The following is a 25,034-nucleotide window of genomic DNA, read 5'->3' on the forward strand; positions in this document are numbered from 1 at the left end:
CTTAAGTTGTCAAGAAGCATATGCTATCACCTTACCCTTCAGCATGAGCACACACCCTAAACCTTTCCCTGATGCATCACTGTACACCACGATATTACTTGACTCTTCTGGAATTGTAAGGACTCGTGCGATTACCAACCTCTTCTTGAGTTCCTAGAAACTCTGTTCGCAGGCTGGAGTCCAAGCAAAGGGCTTGCCCTTCTTGGTTAACTAAGTTAGCGCTGAGGAAATTTTGGAGAAATCCTAGACAAATCTTCTGTAGTATCCAGCTAGCCCTAGAAAACTCCTCACCTCCGTGACGGTGGTCGGCTTCGGCCACTTCATCACTGCTTCTATCTTAGTTGGGTCCACTGTAATCCCCTTGCTTGACACCATGTGACCCAGAAATGCTACTTCAGACAACCAAAACTCGCACGTGGAGAACTTGGCATACAACTGCTAGGCTCTCAGTATAGTCAAGACTGTTCTTAGGTGTTCTTCATGATCCGCCTCTGACTTGGAGTATACCAGAATGTCGTCGATGAACACTATGACAAAAGTGTCTAAGAATTCCTTAAACACCATTTTTATTAGTTCCATGAAAACTGTTGGTGCATTGGTAAGGCCAAAGGACATAATGAGAAACTCGTAATGTCCATAACGACTTCTGAAGGCTGTTTTGGGTATATCCCCTTCTCTGATCCTCAATTGATGATACCCCGACCTTAAGTCAATTTTGGAGAAGACTGTTGCTCCCTGTAGCTGATCAAACATGTCATCAATTCTCGGGAGGGGGTACTTATTTTTTATGGTGACTTTGTTTAGTTCCCTGTAATCAATAAACAACCGCATGGACCCGTCCTTCTTCTTGACAAATAGAACAGGGGATCCCCAGGGTGATACACTGGGTCGGATGAAACCCTTATAGAACAGCTTCTGTAACTGTTCCTTCAATTCCCTGAGTTCTGCAGGTGCCATCCTGTAAGTTCCTTGGAGATCGACACAGTTCCTGATTCTAAATCGATCCCAAAATCGACTTCCCTAGCTGGAAGAAAACCTGGCAGATCCTCCAGAAAGACATCTACGAACTCCTGATGATGTGTACCGATGAGGTTACTTGTTTGTTACTATTGTCTAAGATCACGCTAGCTAGAAATGTACTTGCACCACTACGAATCAACTTCTTAGCCCTTAATGATGCTATGACGCTTGGTGCTCCTTTGGAAGTGGCTCCCTTGTAGATAAAGTTGTCCCCTGAAAGGAGCCTGAGAGTCACTATTCGAGTCTCGCAATCTATCAAAATGCGATTCTCACCTAACCAATCCATACCTAAGATGACATCGAAGTCTTGCATGCTTATCACTATCAGTGTAGCTTTGATGACACGTCCTGATATTGTTACACCACCTCCTTTAACCCTATGGGTAGCTAACAACAGCTCGTGGGCAGGGGTGGACACTGATAAGGTAATCTCTAAAAGTTCTTTCTCTAGGTGTGCTAACTTTAAAAACTCCTCAGATACGAACGAATGTGTCGAACCCGAATCAAACAATACTAAAGCAAGATGGCCGAATACGGGTAGTGTATCTGTGACAATTGTGTCTAGCTGGTCAGCTTGCCTGGTTGTTGTTGCATGGGCTACAACTCACCCCTATTGATGTTGAGCACCTTGGCCCTTCTAATGCTGTACTGCAGGCCAGTTGATACGCTGATCGTTCTTCTAAGGGCAATCCACGGCAAAGTGGCCTACTTGGCTGCTTCTGTAGCAGGCGTATGTTCCTGCTCTGCATTCCCCCGTGTGAGGACGCCGACAGTTAGAACAAAGGGTCATGTTCCGTACCGGGGCTCTTCTTTGTTTATCAGTGCGGCCGTGGGGCGGTCTACCAGTTCTGAGGTGGCTACGGTCTGTCCTTTTTCCATGGGCTGCAGTGTGGGATGATTGTGCTATTCCCAACTATAGCTTGTTGGTGTGGGACGCGTCGAGCAGGGTCGCCACTTGAAGGGATTTCGCATATACGAAGGATGACTGGGATGCCACATTCCCCCTCAGTTCCTCCCTCAGGCCAGCAATAATTCGTTCGCCCTTTAACTCATCAGAACTAACATAGGCTAAAGAAAACCTTTCCAGCCTATTGAACTCTAAGTCATATTCCTCCATTGACTTGTCTCCCTGTTTCAGTTCAAGGAATGATGTATGCATTTTCACTATGGCAGTGATTGGGTAATATTTGTGGAGATAAGCATCTTTAAACTGGTACCAGGTAATAAACTCTCATTGTGGTATAATGGTCTTCTAAGCACCCTTCCACTAGAAGTGTGCCTCTCCTTTCAGCATATATGTCCCACAATGGACTTGATACTTTAGCGGGCAGTTCATAAAATGGAAGGCCGTTTCTATGGCCTCTAGCCAATTCTCAACGGCAATGGGATCCACCTTGCCTCCATCAAAGGAAGACGGTTTATGCCTCTGGAAATCTCTTAAGTAGCGGAACTCCACAGTCATAGTCCCTGAATCTTTGACTCCTTACCCTGCTAACTGATTAGCCATCATAGTTTGTATCATTTGGTTCGTCAAAGCCTAATTTTCTATCGAGATCATCATGAACGTTTGAAACATCTTTGCTGTGGGCATGGCTAACGGCTAGTTTAGCGGGACTGCTGTACACGAGATTGGACCCGATGGGACCTCCTCGGAGAAGGGACCCGATGACAACCTGCTCGTGGTACATATAGCAAGGCATCTAATCTAAAGAGGAATAGGGATCTTGTGGTACACTTCGTGATGGGAGATAATGGTTACTCCGGGCATGAATCCTAGAAACTTGTTAAGCATACCATCTGCATTAACCTAGGTGTTTCCTTGTATTCTTGGGGATCCTAAGTTTATGCATAACGTCTTGGGTCAAGCTTGGAACTTAAAGGTTCTTCTTAGGAATAGCCCAACGAAACCTTGTGCACATAGAATCTTATTAGAAACCAAGGGTACCTATGGGGAGTCTCTTATTTCATGGGTACCTCGTTAGTCATCCTAGGAGGTAAAGTCATGTGGATGGTAATGTACATGTTTCCCCATATCTTGGTTTCGCTATCTAACATTTCCCAATGACTCCCAAACTTCATTACCTTATACAACATCCTGAGATAAGGATTCATACAATATTTCATAATGTTGGGAGGTCATTTAGGGCTTAGCCCGTAGGTAGTCTTCCTTAGGGGCATTATGGTAATTTTTCCTTAATTCTTGGTTTTGCTACTTAACGAGTTTCAATGGCTTTCAAACTGAGTTTCAATGGCTTTCAAACTTCACCACCTCATCAAGAATCATAAATTAAGGTCTATAGTATAGTTTCATAGCATTTGGAGGCCATCTTGGTCATGAACCGTAGGTAGATATCCTTAGGGGCATTATGGTCATTTTGCCCCGTTTCTTGGTTTACCTACTTATCCTTATCCATTGACCACTAAATTTCACATATAATCTAAAAATGATATAATATGCTCATCATTAAAATTTCATAGGCATCAGGGCTCATTTAGTGGGTTATTTTAATGTTCCTTAAAACCCGAGAAATTTGGTCGGTTCAGGGCTTCAACTTACGGTTCTCTGAGTTTTTCTTTCATATATTCTTGTGTAATACTTGGTTTAGGGTTCATATAGAAATCCAAGCGGTTCCTAAAATTATTTCTTAAGAAAAGTCCAAGGTGGCTACTTACCTCATCATCGACGTTCGGGACCTCCGTTCTTGAGCTTCCGGTACTCGAATTACTTCATATTTCCTTCCATATACTCCTTATTGTGTTTAGTTTCTGGAACCATAAGTTTTGTCATGAGAACTGATCTGGAAGAGGGTTAAAATTGAGAAACACCGAGGGAAGGTCATATTTTGGACTGACTTAGCCGGTTCAACTGAACCGGCCACGTCATCGTCTTCTTCCTTTGGACAGGAAGAAGACGCGCGCGTCCTTTGCTCCGCCGTCTGAAAGTGTCCTTCCACAGCCTCGATATCTTTCTCCCCTCGATTTCATCATTAAAATTAACTATGGTGTTACAAGGAAGAGCTTGGGATTGATTTCATACATTTTCGTGGATCACAGCCTAAGATATTATGCTCCAAAGTTCGTCCAAAATCATTTTCCTCGCCGGAGCTAAAACAGGGGATTTCTTATTGGGTAGCCGATTCTAGGGGTTTTCAAGGCCTGATTTCTTAATGGAACCTCTTCCATATCCTTTCCTCATGCTCTAGGAATTGGTTTGGAGGAACGTCTTTGAGTGTGGGTCCTTAATTTCGAGAAATCATTCTCGGTATGCAACTCACCTGAAACGTCGAATTTGTTATCACTTGGATATCTTATTATACGAAGTTTTAGCTCTCGATTCCTTCATAAAAATTGTGGGTAATCTTGTTTAGAAACTATAGGAATAAGTTTGAGGAGGAATGGTGGAGAATTGCTATCGAATTTGGAAGAAACCCGAGAGTAGGAGACCCGCAAACTAATCGCTCATAACTCTCGAATGGGTGCTCGAGTCTTGTTCCATATTGTTGCCCCTACTTCATACTTTATAGGCGGAGCTTAAACCGACATTGAAAGCTCCATAATCGTCATGAATTGGCGGTTGGATTTTCTGGAAAATCCGCCGGAAATATCTACTTCTGTTAGAGCCTCACCGATTTTGGTTTTGCATAATAACCGTTGGATGTGATGATCTGTATATCTTCTAGATCATATCCAATTTTGGGGAAGATCCAACGGCTGATATTTGAGTTCTGAGAGATTTTGATCAGATTGCCACTGGAGATGCTTTGATTCTGATCACAGTGGCATTGTCGTAATTATTCGTTCTTCCAGGGGTATTGTCATTTGGCACTTTCCGAATATTTTAATATTATTTTTGCTGAAAAATCCATAATTTTTTCAAAAATCCTTAGGTGGGTCATCTTTCCCTTCTGGAATATCTTGAAATTCCTTCCAGATAAGGAACTAAAAATCCAGGAAGATCCTTAATAATTAGAAAAATGACATTTTTGCCCTCTTTCACTTATTTTTTACTTTTTCAATCCTTAGGTCTTAAACTTCTTAACATTACTAGTTAGGAGATAGGATTGACTCCTTGCTTAATCCTCTTAATTTCTCCCTTTAAGATCCTTTGGGTCTTTCATGGGCGGCATATTCATATGGGAGCTAATTTCCTTCATTTTTGGGGTGTTACACATGATATCCTTATTCTTCAGGTAAAGGTAAAGCGTCACTGTACGGATGACGATAAATGATGGAATGACCATGGAAGTTAAGATAGGACAATAATATGCATTGTTTTCGGTTAGTAGCTTTATGGGTGGCTTTTCATTTTCGTACCCAAACATTATGTTTAGATTTTATTTTGATACCGATATTTCTATTTATTGTTTTAAACTAAACAAATAAGAGTATGACTTTGTTTGAAAACGATTTATTTAAATTTTTGCATATGTTGTTAAAGGCATGCATATATGTAGTGATTAGAGAAACAAACCTAAAATTTAAAGAAATTGAAAACATTACTAGGCATCTATGTTTAGATTACTTTTTTTTGTCCCTTACCATGATTCATTCATGCTATTATGATTATGTTGTTATGTAGAGGCGATTAGGGGTCTGTAAACTCAACTCGACTATCAGGGACCTATATAACATTTTTAGAATTTGGTTACGATGATTTGTATTCTATGGGGACTATCCACGTTTTCCAGTTAATTCTTAATAGTATACCTGCCCTTGTGAGGGGGATTTGTAGTAGTACTCTTACATTTATAAGTTGGTAGAACTAGGGTCGATCGTTGAAATGCATGAATCTTATGAGAACTTAATGAGTGCCTTATGAGTACAGTTAGGGGGTCTCCAACCACTCCCTAATTAACATCTAATTAACATCTAATTAACATCTAATAGTGATGCTAAGGGTGAAAGAGCCTGGTAGAACATCTAATTAAGATATCTTAGAACTCAAAAACCGAATTATAAGAACCAACGGTCCAAATAGAGCTAAGAAAAGAAAATTTAATGATTTTTGTACTATGACCCTAAGTTGAACTTAGGTGAATCAAATAAACCTAAAGAATAACCTAGCAAAAACTTAGGAATGATCTTCTAAGTATGAATAAGATAACGCATGAATGAACGAAATTTAGTTTGAAAGTGTATACCCACATGAGTTTAAGTCTTAAACTTTAAAACAAGGCTAAAAAACTCTTAAGAAATTTATAACTCAATAAGGAGAGGATTTGGAAACTTGGAAACAAGAACCCATTTGAAAATTTTATTTTGAACCATGATTAAGAAGATGATGACAAAAAAAAAAAAATAATAATAAAATTAAAAAAAAAAAAAAAAAATAAAATTAAAAAAAAAAAAAAAAAATAAAATTAAAAAAAAAAAAAAAAAATAAAATTAAAAAAAAAAAAAAAAAATAAAATTAAAAAAAAAAAAAAAAAATAAAATTAAAAAAAAAAAAAAAAAATAAAATTAAAAAAAAAAAAAAAAAATAAAATTAAAAAAAAAAAAAAAAAATAAAATTAAAAAAAAAAAAAAAAAATAAAATTAAAAAAAAAAAAAAAAAATAAAATTAAAAAAAAAAAAAAAAAATAAAATTAAAAAAAAAAAAAAAAAATAAAATTAAAAAAAAAAAAAAAAAATAAAATTAAAAAAAAAAAAAAAAAATAAAATTAAAAAAAAAAAAAAAAAATAAAATTAAAAAAAAAAAAAAAAGAAGTTCGTTATGATCTGAAACTATAAAAGGGTTGGATCGGGTTAGATTATTTTTTTTGTTTCATGTTTCAGTTTTGGTTGGGTTGCATTTAGTCCACCCAACTAATTTGACCCACTCAAAAATAAAGGTACAATCCAACCCAACCTATCTGTGTTATGGTTATTATAAAGTTTAAGAAGAGTTGATGTTAGTTTCAGGGATATGACGTGGTTCGTAAATATTTGATATTTGAGTCATGAGAATTTAATCATTAATATAATATGTTTGAGAATGGAATACTTGCTATTAGCTTTTAGAATTTGATGTATATAAATAATGTTTAATTTATTCTCTTAAATTTTAGGATTTTAAATTTATTTAGCAATGAATTTAATAAAATTATATAAACTTTTACTTGCAAATAAATATAAATAAATAAGTCAAATTGTATAATTAATTGTTACGCTATATTTTTAAAATTAGAATATTATTAAATTTATCTCACTCATCCTAACTTATTAAGGGTTTTATATACCTACGTGCAATTCCATACTCAGTAATGACAATAAAAACCATCCTTTAACCTTCAAGGTTAGGAAGCCATGCATCTCTAAAGCATTCAATTCATTTTGAGTAATTTAGAACCAAACAGGTTCGAATCATCAAACAAATTGAAACCTCAGTACTGAACTTTACGAAATGTTCAAAATTATACACTTAACTATCCATTCAAACCATTGCTCCATCAAACTTATAAAATTGTCAGAGAAACCAATATGTTTGTCGAATAACACGAAGATCATAACACGTGAAATAAATAATCTCGAGACAACTAAACAAGCATATCCATAGTAGATTTAGTTACTAAAAAGAAAAAACCCTAACCAAGAGTAAGAAACACCCTAATAGAATGGTAAGAAACAGAGTAGGGATATAGAGACAAGGGATGGGCCCCTAAAAGACAGTAAAAGGTGAGGTAATGGTGCGTGGGTTTAGGGATGAAGGCAATAATTGGAGGGCCTCACCCATCCCCATGCACTCTGTCTTATCATTTCTGATGGGATGCCCAACTGGTTCTATGCATACTCATATCCTCTTCATCTTCTTACTTTACAAGCAAATCTGTTCATCACCTAAAAATTCAGCATCACAAATGATTCTTACTTGCAGTTCACATATTCCAACACTTCCTCAAATTTCCTGTCCTTCCAAACTAGACTTCTCATATGTGGAAGTAAACTATTATAGAATATGGTCAAATACTACACCTAATCCTAGTTACTCCACTCTAATCGTAGTTAGGCCATGTAGATAACAACATTAACAGAAGATCAACTGTTGACAGAACATACAAAGATTGCCCATCAACATTTAATTATCAAACATTGACGGGAAGAACTAAAAAGAAGCATAATTCTTATAATCAGAGGATCCCATATATAGATAGATATGAGTTTCTCTCACCCACCTATGTGAAATGAGAGGCTTCCTTCTAAAGAAACAATATCAAAAGGCAGCAATTACCAATGTCTTGTTCAGTAGGGCAGAATGAGCATATTCTATGTAGGCATGCTTTGATCAGTTCTTTTATTCAAGAAAAAATTGCAAATGAAGTGTTGCCTGAGCATTAGTATGTTATGATAAAACCAAGATCAATATAATAGTAGAATAAAAGGCAATAAAGAAGAAGCAAACGCAAAGGATTTCCCTCAAACACAAGTCTTCTCTTCAACGAAAGAATTTCAGAAGAAAAGGTACAGATTGATTCCAGTAATTTCCAACAGCAGCACAATCTATCTATCTAGAACATGGGAAATTTTGGATGCCAAATTCATTGGGAGGAGGAAGGGACATGCAGATAGCGTGTATATATTACAGGGGCTTACCATTACACCATCTGCTATTTGACCAACATAGCAATACCGATATCAAATATGCATCTTCTATGAAGAAGGAAAAAATTCAACAAACGCTTTCGCAACAGCCAGTTCACCACATGATAGGAGTGTGCCGCAGCTGGAAAGCTGGCCAGATCGCACCTCTTCATAATCTTCCAGTACCTTATCAGAGAATAGACCATCAAACTTCTTAGGCTAGCTGTTATTTATGTGGGGATTTCACACCAGCAAGGATCTTCCCAAGGTCGAAGAAAATTCAATAACTTAAAAGAAAAAAGTGAAAGTAAATAAATAGCTCATACAATGAGAAAGAACTTCATTATCAATTCAATTATCCCAATCTCCTCCTCCTTCGCTCCTGTAAATTTTCATTGTCCAAATCTGACCGTCGTGGTAACTCACTTCTCCTCCTGGTTGATGGAGATGGGAGTATTATTCGGTCGAATTCTGTACCACTACTGGTCTGGTTTTCTAGACGTGAAATATTAGTAGCAATATCCATACTTCTAGAAGATGACTCGAATTGTGGAACCAGAAAGGTGATTCCACCAACAGGATCTGGAGGGATACCATCCGATCGCACAGTTGCAGCAATACCGGACAAGGGGTCTCCATTGTTAGGATTATTTGGTAGAGAGTGTGGGCGGCTTCTACTTGCGCCATGATTGTGAATGTATGTTTCAAGATCCTCAACTAATCTTTCAGCAGAGTCCATTGCAGAATTCAAAGCAGATGAAAGAGATGAAAATGAGGCAGCACCTTGCAGTAGCAACCTAGACACTTGAAGGGATCGGCTTTGTTGATTGCTCTCATTCTCAGTAACAGGTAATACTTGGGACGGACGACGCCTCCGGCCCAACAAATTAGTCCTCTCAATCCTTCCATGCATAATATCAGAATTCTGCGATCGAGATTGCTCCCCCATTGCACCAATCATGTTGCTAATCTGCTGGATCCTTTCTTCAATGAGAGAAGAAGATGCCCCCTGGAACAAAATTTGTTGCCTCATACTCTCAATCCTCTGAGCACGTGGCCTGGGAGGAACCTTCAAACCAGAATCATTCGGTTTTGACTTCTGAGCACGATTACCATTCCCATGGCCATAGATTGGAATGATGCTAGTATCTGTAACTTCACCTTGACATTCAGGGCATTCCTTGGCATTTGAATGAACATAAGATAACTGATAAAAGCAAGACCAGCAAAATAAGTGACCACAACATGTCAATATTGGATCCTTCGCAACATCCAAGCATATGTTACAATCATAAAAGCTTCCCATCTTGTTTCCAGTGGGCTTCAGCTCTGGATCCATCCCCAATGCTTTGGCAACCAAATGAGAGCCATCCTTCTTACTAGCCTTGGTAGAATTAGCTACTCTTTCCTGGGCAGCACTATCATCACCAGTATCATGTCTTTCAAGGTGAGCATAAGCTGCTGCAGTGTCAGCAGATTCAGTTACAGTCGGGGCATGCCGCCATCTCTGTCGCCGTGTAGCCCTTGTTGTAACGGCTTCAAGTTGCCGAATGCGTTCTTCAATGCGTCCATGAGCATTTTCAAGGTCATTCAGTATGGTGTCTAACCCTACCACTGAATCATAAGATTGGTCCAAAGGCTCCTGATTCAAATCGAGGTCCATTATATCTTCTCTTGAGTTATTTCCCATTAGCATCTACACCGAATCTTTCCTTTCATTCTAACCTCACAACTAAAAACAATTCTCAGATTCAAGAAGCCAATCGAACCATCTCTGCTCCTGCCATTGAACAATAAAAAGATTCACTTCTGTCAGTACAAAAGCCTCAAGAATTCCACATACCCTAAATAATAATAATAATAGTAATCCCTAAGCACCAATTTTATCCACTGTTAGACAATTTTGCTTCAATTATCTACAAACTAGCATGGGAACTCCCCAAATTGTCGTGAAATCCAAATTCCCCCGTGAAATCAGAAACTGACTTTTTCGAAAAACCTAGAACAACGACCCAAGAAAGATCTCGATACAACAAATCAAAACAATCTTGAACACCACTCACAAGAAATTCAGAACCGAGAATAGAAAAGACCTGTTATCAGGCAGAGATTCGGGCAATCCCAAGCCCCTCGATCAGAGCCGCGCTGCATCCATCGGCAAGGAATTGGAAATCAAATATCAGAACTGTGCAAGTCGATTCTCCACGACGCTTCTTCCTGGAGAAGAGACGGAGAAACAAATGAAGTGAAGAGTGAGGAGGGGGCGGAGATGGTGGCCGGAAGCGGAAAGGAAGCGGTGGCGGAGAGAGGAGGATATTTGGCTCGCCCTTATCAATTATCACGATACGGCCTACAGAGTGTCTGAATGATCAAAATTACTGAATGGCGGACGTACCGGAAGAGAATCATACGACGTCGTTTTAGTATATACAAAATACCGTCTTCCTATTGGTGAACGATTTTAGTAAATTTGTTACCTTTTCCTTCGCTTTACCGATTCATAATTCCCAAAATCGTCATTCGTGACGCATAAAATATTTTTTTTTAAATAAATATTTAAATTTGAATACTTTTAAACCTCTATATTTTCAAAAATAAAAAATAATATATAAAAAGGATTAATCATATTGAATTTAAACCTAAATTTTTTAAAATATAAAATAGGTTTAAAATCATTTTTTTTTCCTTAAAATAAATATTTTTAAAAACATGTATACTAATATAAATAAGATTACGAGCTATCATTTTAGAAACGTCCATTTGGAAAGTGAAAATTAAACGAAAAAATAATATCACAACGATCAAAATTATTAGTTTAGGAAATAAAATAAAATAAAAAATTAGAATTTCAAGAATATCTAGAATATTCTGAGACCTAAAATTGTAAAAATGTTATCTTCCACATTCTTTTCTCTCTTTTTTGTTAATATTATTTTCCTTGTTTCAAATTTAAGGATTGGTTCTCAATTATTATACTATTAAATTTTATTGGATCCTTTTATTTATATATATATATATACTCATACTCAAATAGTGACAGAAGGGCAAAAATGAAACGAGATAACATCTGAATGATAACGATATTTAGGATATGATCATTAAAAAATGCTTAAAGGAAACTAAAGTTATTACCTAACCAACAAAGGGCACTTTCCTTTTCTTGGAACAATTCTATATTGGGTAACCTCTCGAAAATTTTCTTAACATGCATATGAGTGAGGACAAAGTATGCTAGGAGGACTCGTGTTGGCCTATGGGTATAGTTTTCATTCTTAAGAACCTAAGAGTAAATAACATAATCATGTTGTAGGGGAGTCTTAGGGTATAGTTTTCAGTCTTAAGAAGCTAAGAATAGATAATATAACTATATCCAAGGTGGAAAGAAGCTAGTAGTAGATAACATAACCATGTTGTAGGAATGCCCATAGCCATTGAATCCTGGGCATGAGCCATTACATGAAATATGGGGATTTGGAACTTTTATTAAAAAAAATACATTGTAATTACCACTTAATTTTTTTCTAAACATGAAAATTATTTAATTTTAAAAGGAAACAAAAAAAAAAAAAAACATGAGAAGAGTTGGCGACAAAAGGGAGTGCGCGGGGGTGTACTAGTGTGCGGGCACGAGGTATAGCTGATCGGGAGGGGGCAGAAATTATAGTCATGTGAGCGAGCGGCAGGCAAACAGGGGTGCTCGGGCACTGGCATCGACATACAATGCAGGCGAACAAGGGGCACATGGATACTGGTGTGGGGCGCGGATGCAAGGGATCAGGCATGCAGCACATGAGGCTAAGTGGGCCTCATTGCAGCCCAGGTGAGCGATTGAGGTGATCAACAACAAAGGACATGCATGCCGTCACGGGCATACGACTTGGATGTGCAAGCAACAAGGGTACCTAATCAGCGCTCTGTGTAGCTCATGCGGCCTTCTCAACCATTTGCTTCTTACTTAATTCACATTATTTATTATTATTATTATTATTTGGACAAAGGTAAGACTCCAATGTGTCATGCGGAATAATTTGTAGCCCTTAGATTAGGATAGAGAAGCTATTGTATTTTTAATACATGTCATAGCTAAGCTTTTTTTTTTTTTTTTTTTTTTTTTTTGGGATAAAAATCTAGAATGAAACAAAAAAGAAAAAACTTTTTGATAAACTAATGACCTTGGAAGTCGTTGATTTTGACCAAGGCCATTAATGGGACATGAAATAAAGCAAAGAAAAGAACAGGTAAACACACAGCAACTTGTCTCAATATAATAAATATCACATGGAAGAGTGCATTTAAGATATGATTTTATTCAATATTTTATACATACTTTTATTTTATTAATTACAAATGTAAACCTAAAAAGTTTGAAAAGTATATGTAATTTTGTTAGGAACTCATCAAAATATCCATAAATTTTTTAATTTATCTCCCAACCTTTTTCAAGTTATAGTCTTAAATTTTAAAAAATATCAGTCTTTTTATCTAAAAGGTTCGTAATTTCTATGAAAAATAAAAAGTGTATAGTATTTAAAAAAATATCAATTATAGAAAAAAGTTTATAAAAAAAAAATTCATTAATATACGGACGACAACTATCTATAGATATTTTAGAGATGGTTGTCAAATTTAATAATTTTATTTTTCAAACCGGTAAAGAAAATTTTAAATTATTATTTTTTTAAATATTTTTGAAGTTCTTATCTGTTAATGAAATTTTTAAAAACTCATAAGCTTTCAAAAGTATAATAATTTTTTTTTAAAGTTTTAAGGGTATTTTTTAAATAAAATATTAAAGATTTTTATCTGAGTATTATTTTTTTTTTAATTTAAGAATATTTTTTAAAGTCTACCTGTCTTTTAAGATAAAATGCAAAATTTAAGAATATATTTATTAAGTCGGCAAATGTTAAATTTTTGTTTGCGATTATATTTAAAAGACAATATATTAACTCAAACTCATGAGCAACTAAGCTTATATACCGATCCTAAAAAAATTTATCGCATCAAAAATAGTTTTTATCGGACACTAACATGAACTTAAATTTTAGATTGGTTTTTGACCTTCGAATTTAAAAAAGAAAATCTAAGACTTAGAGCTTTGAGGTCAAGAAGTGTAATGTCGGCCATGTCCTTAGCATTTATACTGATTAATTTTATAGAAAACGATTATAGTTTAACCTTCCATGTGAAGGTTTTTTGTTTGGATCAGGTCCTAGTCGAACCTTCTCTCGATTCACAAGCTTAGTTTCTAGTTTCCAATGAAGTTTTGACTAACGTTATAGGTCTGAAGGTATCTTAACTATCATTTACCTATTAACTCTATTTATGTTTATCATAAATTTTAGACTTGCATGCAAAACTCCTCTCGATCAAATATGGTATGTCTACTAGACACTTTGGTGCTTAAAGTAGCACGCAACTCGACGGTCAGAAATTCTATGTCCCATATGATAAGGCAACCCTAATCTTCAACCCAACTATCCAAGTTTTTGTTGAAGCAAAAATCCTTGAATCAAATAAATTAACACCTTGTTACAAAATTCGGATCAACCAAGAGATAATGTTAGAATTAAATTACTTAATGTTAGAATTAGATTACTTAAGATTAAAGATCTAGAAGCAAGATTTGTAACCTTGTTTAGTCCCTCTACAATTGAACTCGATAAGGTTTGATTGAATATTGCTTGAAAATTTAGAAATGACAAAAACGATGTTCAAATTTCTAAAGGTAAAAATCTCAATGTAAGAGCAAAATTTCATTAATCAAAATTTAAGAGGAAAAAATCTCAGTTAGAACATTTGGAACACAGCTTAACATAATGCTTGCACCGAGCCTATCCAATTTTGCATATGAATAATGAATGCTTGCTGAATCTTCTTGGTCTTGGATCATGTAATAGGTTCAGTTGCAACATTTGGAACACTGATCCTTATCATTCTAAATTAGCACTCAACACTTAGCATTCAGCACTCAGCACATCGGTCAAGGTGTCTGTGAAGTTTCGTAGACTAATTGGACTACTTGCCCTCCCATCCTATCATCCATTCAGCTATGGGTGTACATAAAGGCCTAATCGTTGCTAGAGTTCCTTTCTTGAATTCCTAATGGTTCCTACATCAAACTATATTATAATATGGCATATCCATACAATGTTACATAATCATACATTATGTCAAGACTCATAGCATACACAAGAGTTCTCCAAAATACTACTAATCGTAAATTTTTAACGGGTTCATATTTTATGCATGCATTTATGATTATTATAATTTAAGTCATATGATTCACACACATCTATTATAACCAAGCTCCTAATCACATGATCGATATGTTCCACGTCAATAGTAAGTTAAAACTTGTTTAGGAGTTTTGATAAACTACTTATCTATATTGCTTAACCTCGGTTCTTAAAGTGGTTGTCTTCCCAATATCCTCTAAATACACCTATATTCAATAATTTTCAATGTTAAATCGACCAACATTGATAGAGCAGATCAAAATGAGTCGAATATGATGAACCGGAGCTCAACACGTGCTCACCAGCGCCTCCCACCTTCGATGATGTGCAGCTACGCAAGCATGAATCCCACACGCTTGTCATCTTCTACCTTTACCTCGACCAGTAATTCTCTAAAATGGACATGTAATTCTTTAAAAGTAGATATGAAAAGATAGCCGTTTAATTTAAACTTGGAATATGATGTTATAGCTTAAAATAACATCAAACCCTAATTTAATCGGTGAAACCTTCATCACTGTCGATAGCTACCGTTAACTATAGGTCACTCCACTGTAGATGAAGAGTTGCATTGTTATGCACGGTAAGATAAATTATGTCTATTGATATAATCATTCACAAGTTGTTCATAATTACATTTGGGTTAAAAGTTTGTTTTACCCTTGTAGTACATGTTTCACCCAAAGTACCACTAATTATCTAATGAAAATTTTGTTTATGATCCAATCATAAACTAAGTCCCTCTCTCAAGCCAATGAGAGGGTGGGTACCATTGTTTAAGTCCCGGAATCAGCACTTAATAGAACAACTCATCTACTTTACTCATATAGAAGGGAGTGAATTCCATTTTGTTACCAACTCCCTATTTGGTCAAGTCCCCAAAATAGTAGATATATTGAATCCACTACAAGAGTCATTCTCACCCATGCAAATCAAAAGATAAGTTCTCACAGATACAAGTTCATAACTCACTTAGGATTAAGATCGAGTCGCATATGATCATCATGTAAATATTAATCTTCTCAATTAACAAATTTATAAAAATAGATTACATATTTCGTAATCCAGTCTTATACAAACTCATTGTATAAGAAACCTCAATTCACATGTCTCCACATGAACGATTTGGATCAAATCATTTGTAAGAATTACAAAGTATCATACGAATAGTGTTACCATGATAAGGCACCCAACTTTATCCATATACGATATTCCCTTCACATTATTCTTGAACATGACTCTCTTGTCTGTCAACTATATATGATTCAAGATTTCATTAATAACCTTAGATTTTCATATCAGGGATAATATTAAATTGTAAATAAAATAATAAAATTATCATTAAAAATTAAATAATTAATTACGGGTTTTAGGGCATAGATCCTAACAGTAAGTTGAATGGAAAACCTCCTAAATCATGAACGGAAAAATCGAGAAGGTTCACAAAACCATGGTTGGAAAAACAAGAAGACATGTCGAAGGCACGAGCATATATAACAGAGGAGTCCAAATCCGAACAAAAGCCACCAATTATGGAGACTAATGGATTCAATAATACTTGAACTCCCTCAACAAACCATCAAGTTTCAATGTCTAATTCTTGGATCATATCCGAAGTCGTTACCTTAACCGTAAGGAGGGGGATGCCGAAGGCAAGGCTAGTGATTGGAGTGAAGTCGTAACAAGGTAGCCGTACTGGAAGGTGATCTACATGACTCCTTACTCCCAATATTTTAAAATATATAAACCATGCCCGAGTAATCGAAAAGTTACGGTGGAAAATGGAATCAGTACTACCATGGCACGAGTAGACGATGTATTCATATTTCTTACTCAACTAAGTCTGAGCACAACCTAACACGTTTCTCTTATGCACACAGTTTTATCCAATTCTTTTGATTATTGTATTCAACACGATAGGTTGGTCTAATTGATCAGATTAATAAAATCAAACATAACTTGAACAAAATTTTAAAATTAAAATAAAAGTTGGAAATTAATGAATGATTGAAAAGGGAGGACGTGACATAAAATATTCCATTGCATTAAGATTATAGCAATATTTTAATACAATGATTTTATTTTAAAAAGTAATATTTTATTATTAACTAATGAAAATTTTAAAAAATATATATATATATATATAATTTTTATTTATTTATTTATTTATTTGCCAATTTTTAAGTTAAATGATTTATATTTTTTTTTTTTAAATCGTAATTTCCTTTTTAAAAAAAAAAAAAAAAAATCAATGCGATAAACACGGAAAGAATTAATGAGGTTGACGTACAAAAACGCATTATTGCTTCACTGATCATATCTTCTCATCATCCAATCACATCTTCGTTACACAAAAACAGAGCAAAAACCAGAGACAAATGCTGAACCAACATTTCAGCCACCGCCACCCACTTGCCGCCGCGACCGTGGCGGAGGACGACGGAGCTATCTGCTCAGGCTGCGAGCTCCGACTTTCCGGCGGCGCCTACAAGTGCATAAAGCCCAAATGCGAATTCCACCTCCACGACCTCTGTTTCTCCCTCCCGCCAGAGATCCACCACCTCTCTCACCCAAAACACCCCCTCATCCTCGCCGGATCTCCGCCCTACGCCGGCGGGGAATTCGCCTGTGATGCGTGCGGCGATTTGGGCTCCGGCTTCATCTACCGGTGCCCCCGATGCCAGTTCGACCTCCACATCCACTGCGCCGCTTTGCCGGAGACCGTGATCGGAAAAAACCACGGCCACCCGCTCCGCCTTGTGTTCCATTATAAGGGGAAGGGATTTTGCTGCGGCGTTTGTGAGGGTGGCTTAGGAAATGGGTGTTGGGTTTATTGTTGTGGGGATTGTGATTTTGGGGTTCATGTTGATTGCTTTTTGGGTGAAGATGAAGATGAAGATGAAGAAATTGAATGATTTCGATGAATTTCATGATCTCTTTCCAATGTTTTTGGAATTTTCTTATGTTTTTGTCCATTCCATTTGAATGTAATTTCATAGTTTAGAATGAAATTATTAAATTCTTAATTGTTAACATGTTCTATCTCTCTATTTGGGCTCAAAGGGAAGATGTACCTTGAGTAGAGTCGACTTTCGACTTTTCCCAAGGATGACTCTATGTGAATGTTTGATTAATCCACCACACCCAAATGGTGGTGAGAGTTCTCTTATTTATAATCATTTACAGAATACAGAAATAAGGTAAATTACAAATAATAAGGAAATAGCGATAAAAGGAAAGAATAATAAATAAATACAATATATTTGCATTTAGTAAAAGAGAAAATATGGTAACCCGTAATGTAAGGCAAATATCTAGATATTTGCCTTAATGAACGGTCAACTATCCTTAACACCCCCCCGCAAGCTGAGCGTCGGATTTGAACGAACATGAAGCTTGGATCTGAAAAATTCAAAGAGAGGTCGAGAAATACTCTTTGTGAAGATGTCAGCAACTTGGAGATGAGAGGGTACATATTGTGTACGAAGTTTGCCAGCGATAACAAGTTCTCGAAGGAAATGATAATCTAGTTCAACATGCTTGGCCCGCTTGTGAGAAACAGGATTAGAGCTCAAAAAAATAGCACTTTTGTTGTCACATAAGAGTAAGGGCTGCTGTGAAATAGGGACCTTGAGGTCATGCCAAAGATGCGTAACCCAAAGAAGTTCAGCAGCAGTTGTGGCAAGAGCACGATACTCAGATTCACAGCTGGAGCGTGATACAGTAGGTTGCTTTTTGGCACTCCAAGAAATGAGATTGTTACCAAGATAAATAGAATAGCCGGATGTAGAACGACGAGTATCGGGACAACCAGCCCAGTCAGCATCCGAATAAGCGACTAGCGTACTAGGAACAGTGGATGGACGAAAGATAAGACCAAAGTGGAGTGTTCCTTTGACATAGCGAAGAATACGTTTGACAGCAAGAAAGTGATCTGCAGTAGGGGCATGCAAGAATTGACTGACAGAATTGACAGCATAGGCAATATCTGGACGCGTGATAGTCAAGTACTGAAGGGCGCCAACAAGAGATCTGTAGAGAGTAGGATCAGAGAAAGGAGAACCATCAGCAGTCAGGTGTTGAGAAACAACCATGGGAGTGTGAACTGGTTTGCTATCGAGCAACTGAGCACGAGTAAGAATATCTCGAGCATATTTTAACTGACTGATAAAGAGACCATCAGGAGTGGGTGAAGCTTCAAGACCAAGAAAGTAACTGAGAGAACCCAAATCTTTGGTAGCAAACTCAGAATGAAGCTTGCGAGTAAAGCTGTTAATAAGAGATGAGTTGTTGCCGGTAACAATAATGTCATCAACATAAAGAAGCAAATAGATAAGGTTAGATTGCTGATGAAAGACAAAAAGGGACGTGTCAGCGCGACTACAAGAAAACCCAAGTGTGAGAAGAAATGAGCTAAAACGCTGAAACCAAGCACGAGGAGCTTGCTTTAAGCCATAGAGAGCTTTCTTTAATAGACAAACATGCTTTGGAAATCGAGGATCAACATACCCAGGAGGTTGTTCCATATGAACACGTTCAATAAGCGTTCCATTGAGAAAAGCATTCTTGACATCAAGTTGTCGAAGAGGCCATTTATTTGTGACTGCAATAGAAAGCACAACACGGACAGTGGTAGCTTTGACAACTGGACTGAAAGTGTCAGTGTAGTCAAGACCAGGAACCTGAGTATAACCTTTGGCAACGAGACGAGCCTTGAAACGCTCGACGGATCCATCGGGCAAATATTTAATACGAAACACCCATTTAGAGCCCACGATGTTGGTGTTGGCAGGGCGAGGAACCAAAGTCCAAGTATCATTTTGTTGTAACGCTCGAATTTCTTCATCCATGGCAGCCACCCAAGCAGGATTCTTAGCCGCAGATTTGAATCCTTTTGGCTCAGTGGATGCAAGAAGAGCAGAGAGAAGTTCAGATGAGCCCAACATACCAAGATTTGCTGGATGACGAGTCTTGAATATACCAGCTTTGGCGCGTGTGATCATAGGATGAGTGCCCAAAGAAGAGAAATCAACAGGAGGTTCAATAGAGGTTGAATTAGAAGTCGAGGGTGACAAAGTGGAACCTGCAAGAGAAGTATCAACCTGCACAGACTCATCTACAAGGTCAGAACAAATATCACACGGGGATGAACTGGATTGAGGAATGTGCGGTGATGAAGTGGTAGGGGGGGATGAATCAATATGATGAAGATGTGGTTCCAAGAAATTTGAAATAGGAATAGTGGAAAGAGGTTGGGCTTGGGAGCTAGGGATAGCAGGAAAGTGAGTTTCATCAAATTGAGCATGGCAGGTGATATATAGCTTAGTGGTGGCGGGATCAAGACAGCGGAACCCTTTATGAACAGGACTATAACCCAAAAAAATACAAGGAATGCTGCGGGGAGAAAGCTTGTTAGGCATATAATCACGCAAATAAGGATAAACACGACAACCAAAGGGATGAAAATTGTCATAATGTGGAGTGTAGCCATAAAGGAGTTCAAAGGGTGACTTACCTCCAAGAAGTGGAGTAGGCAACCGGTTGATAATATAAGCTGCAGTGCTGAAGGCGTCAACCCAAAAACGAGGAGAAAGATGAGAGTGAAAGAGAAGGGCCAAGCCAGTCTCAGTCACATGACGATGTTTTCTCTCAACACGACCATTTTGAGCAGGTGTATATGGACAAGAGAGTTGATGGTGGATGCCAGAATTACGTAAATGAGTTTTGAAACAAGTACTAGTAAATTCGGTACCACCATCGCTTTGAAATACCTTGATACGAGAAGAATATTGATTTTCCACAAATTTTTGAAATTGAAGAAAAATATCAAAAAAATCAGATTTAAATTTTAAAGGGTAAAACCAAGTGAATCGAGAATAATCATCAATAAAAATAGCATAATAAAGAAAACCCGAATTTGATTTGACGGGAGAAGGACCCCAAAGATCACAATGAATAAGATCTAACACATGAGACGACCTACGTTCATTGCGGGAATAAGGCAATCGATGGCTTTTCGCAAGCTGACAACTATTACATAATGATGGAGAAGGCAATAAAGACGTAAGAGAAAGATGACCTTTTTTATTTAAAAAAGAAATAACAGAATGATTCACATGACCCAGACGAGCATGCCATAAATCATATGAAGCACGTAAAGATTTGTTTTTAAGGGCTGAAATAAAAGCAGAGTTGCCGCGCTCCAGCACATATAGCCCTCCATCTCTTTTACCGGTTGCCACCACCCTTCCTGTTTGATGATTCTGGATAGTAATAAGATTATTAGTAAATGTAACGGAGAGAGGAAAATCAGACGTTAATTTACTTATGGAAAGAAGATTTTTAGTGAGGTGAGGGACAACCAAGACATCTAATAAGTGAATATTTGGAACAGGAGAAAGAGTACCGATGTGGGTAATGGGTAGGGATGCACCGTTTCCTACAATCACAGAGTCCTTACCCGTGTAATTTTTAGACTGATCCAGAATTGATGGGTCGGCAGTCATATGGGCCGAAGCTCCAGTGTCCAAAAACCAATCAGCAGCATCGGGTCCAGCAATAGAACATGACGTGTTAAAGGCTTCAGCAAGGTGAGCATGAGAAGAATCAGGTCGAACATACCGTTGGTTGCAGCGGTCAGCATAATGGCCCTCTTTGCGGCATATTTGGCAATGAGGTGGTCGACGACCCTGACTTGAGTGGGTTCGTCCTCGATTAGAAGAGTTGTTTTTGTGAGAATAAGAACGACCTCGCTGGTTGGTAAAGGAAGCAGGGTGACTTTCATGGGTGCGGCCACGATTAGTGGCTATGAATGCTGTAGGAGTGGAGTCAGAGGACTCAAGGGAGCGCTGGAACAACTCAAAACTTTCAGTTTTAGAGACTAGATCTGCAAAACAGGGGATAGGGGTGAGAGCCATCTGAGCAGTAGAAAAAGCTGAAAATTCGGTGCCGAGTCCACGAAGGAACCAATGCACTTTATCAATGTCCTCGACGGGTCTACCAATGGCATGAAGTTGGTCACAAATTTTTTTGAAGGCACGAGCATACTCAGCAACAGGTTTTGTGCCACGTTTCATCAACTGCAAGTCATCCTTGAGTCTCAGTTCACGAGCTTTTGACTGATGGCTGTACGTAGTTTCCAACGCAAGCCAAACATCACGTGCAGTAGAGAGACCAACGACAACAGCCATGGCTTCCTCAGTGAGAGAGGAGAGCAGGAGACAGAGAAGTCGTTGATCGGCTGCTCTCCATGCCAAATATTTGGGGTTGAATGTTGAGGAGGTTTCTGGTTCAAAGCGAGGTGGTGGAACCATAGTTCCATCGACATAGCCCAGCATGTCTTGACTCTCAAGAAGAGGGAGAAGTTGGCTTTTCCAAAGAAGATAATTGGAGGAAGAAAGTTTGATGGTGATCATATGGATTAGAGTATTGAAAGGAAGAAGATGATAACAAGATTCGGAAGCCATAGAGAAGAAAGGATCAGGGTTGTTAAACCGAAAGGGCTCTGATACCATGTGAATGTTTGATTAATCCACCACACCCAAATGGTGGTGAGAGTTCTCTTATTTATAATCATTTACCGAATACAGAAATAAGGTAAATTACAAATAATAAGGAAATAGCGATAAAAGGAAAGAATAATAAATAAATACAATATATTTGCATTTAGTAAAAGAGAAAATATGGTAACCCGTAATGTAAGGCAAATATCTAGATATTTGCCTTAATGAACGGTCAACTATCCTTAACACTCTAGTATCTTTAAGTCCGAGGTCAATCCCAACTTTTTCGAAGTTAAGATCAACCCTAGCTTCATTACATGCCCAACTAGCTCAACAATAACTTAAACGAATCTAATCCTATTCGTTTTTATAAAAGTAAAAAAGTCGAAAATTCTAACGTGTGATTTGACATGTCATAATTACCCCAGGCCCAACAAGTATTACCACATATAGCGGTTGGTCTCATGTTATCAAGACGTGTCATTTGCCACATCAACCAATTTAAGAATTGGATTGATACATCAACAAAATTGGACAATTGTATGACACAATATGCCAGGTCATACAATTTTGGTATGAACCAAGACATCTCAATCATGTAATATAAGCTTTAAAAAAAATACGAAAAAAGTTGTTAAAATTACCACAAGATAAACTCAATTTGCAGGGTAGAAATATCAAACTTAATTTATTCTTAAATTGTTTTAAATTGGATAGATGATACTCTCGAGTTACCAGGTTTTATTACTTAATCATTCAAGTTTGACTTGATCAATTTTATTTTTAAAGTAATTTGAATCTTCACCAATATTCTTGTCTTGAGATATTCGATCAATAAGGTAATTAATATTTCATTTTCATTTGAAGTAATGTTTTATCGTCTTAGGGTTCTTTGATATTTAAATCTAAAGATTTTATTCTCTGTTAGATCAAATTCCCGAGAGTTACATTCATTTGAAATAAAATTAACTTGATTTACGAGTTTTAATATTTGCGATTTAGGGGTTAAAATATCTATAAGAGTTTTTGATCCATTTCATTGTATCGACATTTTAAACCTTAATTCAACATATTAATCGAAAATATTTTAAATACACCAATCAAATAATTTGCATTACCAAAGAACAAAAGAATAATTCAAAAAAAAAAAAAATCTAAATTAACAAATAACATAAACTACCACCACTAACTTTTCAGTTTACATTGCTAATCGATTCAATTCGATCCGACCCGATTCTCTAAAACCTGCCACTGTCGTCGGAACGCTCCCGACGAACAGACGAGGGAGTTGGAACACTCGACGACGGAGAAAGCTCGCCGCCGGGTGGAAGATCGGAAAGAGCTGCCAGCAACCGACGAATACTGACGGAACGAGCTGGTTTAAAGCTGAGAGATCTCAATTTCTTGTCGTTGGAGAAGAGATTGGATGATTTGGAGAGGATCAAATACACGAGAACCTGAACGACGACGAACATGGCGATTTTGAGGAAGATCCCGGCGGCGTCGAATTCCAAAATCGGCGTCATAATGGAGATTTGAGGCTGAATCTGAGATGGGATTAAAATTGGTGGAGATGGGATTGAAATGGGATAGCGAAAACGGAGGTTTTATAGAGAAGGAAAGGTGTTGGCGGAGGTTGTTTGACCCTGTAGCCGCCATGTTTGGAACACAGAGCTGGACGACAATGGCACGAAGCTTCCTGTTTTTTTGGATAATCTTTGGGTGTTTTTAATTGGATATCTTCAACTTTACCTTTATTATTATTAATTATTAATATATATTTGTAATTTAACCCGATTCAAATATAGTTGGATTTTTTAATTATTTATAAAATATTCTTAATTTTTATATTAATTATTAAAAATAATGTAGAGTTGTATTGTAACCTATTTTTGAATGAATCAGAATAATTTGATGGGTTGGATAGTTAAAGTTGATTGAACTCTTGGATCATTTGATCGTCTATATCTCTATGTCTATCTATATAATCACGAGTCAACTTGAGTATAGCTAATTATATAATTTATAAAATATAGTATAGGTCAAAATCTACGCTTGAATTAGAAATTAGAAACGTGTTTGGTTTGGTCAGAATATCAATTAATTTAATTCTTAAAAAAAAAACCGTTAGTTGAAGGTTTCGTGCCAAAATTCTAATTCCCACGTGCGTGTTATAATAAAACAATAGTTTTTTCTTTTTGGGGAAAACAAATTAATTCGGTTTATTACTTTCTTTTCTTCTTTCCTTGAAGGTGTCGTGCCTAAATTCTAGATTCCACGTGGAAGTTAGGGACATTACTTTATTTGGGATATGTTTTGAAGTTTATATTAATTTCATTTGTACAATTCCATTAAAATTTTCAAAAAACTAATTAGTAATTATGATTCAGTTGACTTGTAAAATATTATTTATTTAGAGGATGAAGTGTTTGAAATGAGACGATAAAAAATAGGTAACTTATAGTAGACTAGAAAATTATTAATAATTAATGCATTATTAAGTTATCGTAGACTATACTCTATAGACTGCCATTTGGTCCAAATAAAAAAGTCAACTCAGCTTTTATTGAAATTTTATATCTATTTTATACCACGCCTTTTCTGTCAACAATTGTCGCTTTGGCCGAGTGGTTAAGGCGTGTGCCTGCTAAGTACATGGGGTTTCCCCGCGAGAGTTCGAATCTCTCAGGCGACGTTTTTTTTTTTTTTTTTTTTT

The 25,034-nt window shown here is 36.8% G+C and overlaps 2 protein-coding genes and 1 non-coding gene across 4 annotated transcripts; 2 read left to right on the forward strand and 1 right to left on the reverse strand.

Annotated features, from left to right (window-relative positions):
- Positions 1-8,361: 8,361 nt before the first annotated feature.
- LOC111481891 lies at positions 8,362-10,963 on the reverse strand. 2 transcript variants are annotated; one of them, XM_023127490.1, is made up of 3 exons: positions 10,671-10,963; positions 8,904-10,357; positions 8,362-8,763 (listed from the first exon to the last, which is right to left on the reverse strand). In XM_023127490.1, exon 2 carries the CDS (start codon positions 10,271-10,273, stop codon positions 8,933-8,935), a length of 1,341 nt encoding a protein of 446 aa, XP_022983258.1. In that variant the 5' UTR covers positions 10,274-10,357; positions 10,671-10,963; the 3' UTR covers positions 8,362-8,763; positions 8,904-8,932. The 2 variants fall into 2 exon arrangements, with proteins under 2 accessions (XP_022983258.1, XP_022983257.1); XM_023127489.1 differs by having other exon boundaries at positions 8,362-10,357.
- A 6,148-nt stretch (positions 10,964-17,111) lies between these two features.
- LOC111481877 lies at positions 17,112-17,849 on the forward strand. Its single transcript, XM_023127469.1, has one exon. The coding sequence runs from the start codon at positions 17,195-17,197 to the stop codon at positions 17,729-17,731; it is 537 nt and encodes a 178-aa protein (XP_022983237.1). The 5' UTR covers positions 17,112-17,194; the 3' UTR covers positions 17,732-17,849.
- Positions 17,850-24,931: 7,082 nt separating this feature from the next.
- Positions 24,932-25,013, forward strand: TRNAS-GCU. Its single transcript has one exon. It is a non-coding gene; the product is annotated as a tRNA-Ser (tRNA).
- The last annotated feature ends 21 nt before the right edge of the window (positions 25,014-25,034 follow it).

This window comes from Cucurbita maxima, unplaced genomic scaffold (genome assembly GCF_002738345.1).
Source record: "Cucurbita maxima cultivar Rimu unplaced genomic scaffold, Cmax_1.0 Cma_Scf00007, whole genome shotgun sequence".
NCBI classification, from domain to species: Eukaryota; Viridiplantae; Streptophyta; class Magnoliopsida; order Cucurbitales; family Cucurbitaceae; genus Cucurbita; species Cucurbita maxima.

Bases quoted from the DNA above. Each gene is read 5' to 3' on its own strand.
- LOC111481891 (XM_023127490.1), bottom strand. From the start codon at position 10,273: ATGCTAATGGGAAATAACTCAAGAGAAGATATAATGGACCTCGATTTG.
- LOC111481877 (XM_023127469.1), top strand. From the start codon at position 17,195: ATGCTGAACCAACATTTCAGCCACCGCCACCCACTTGCCGCCGCGACC.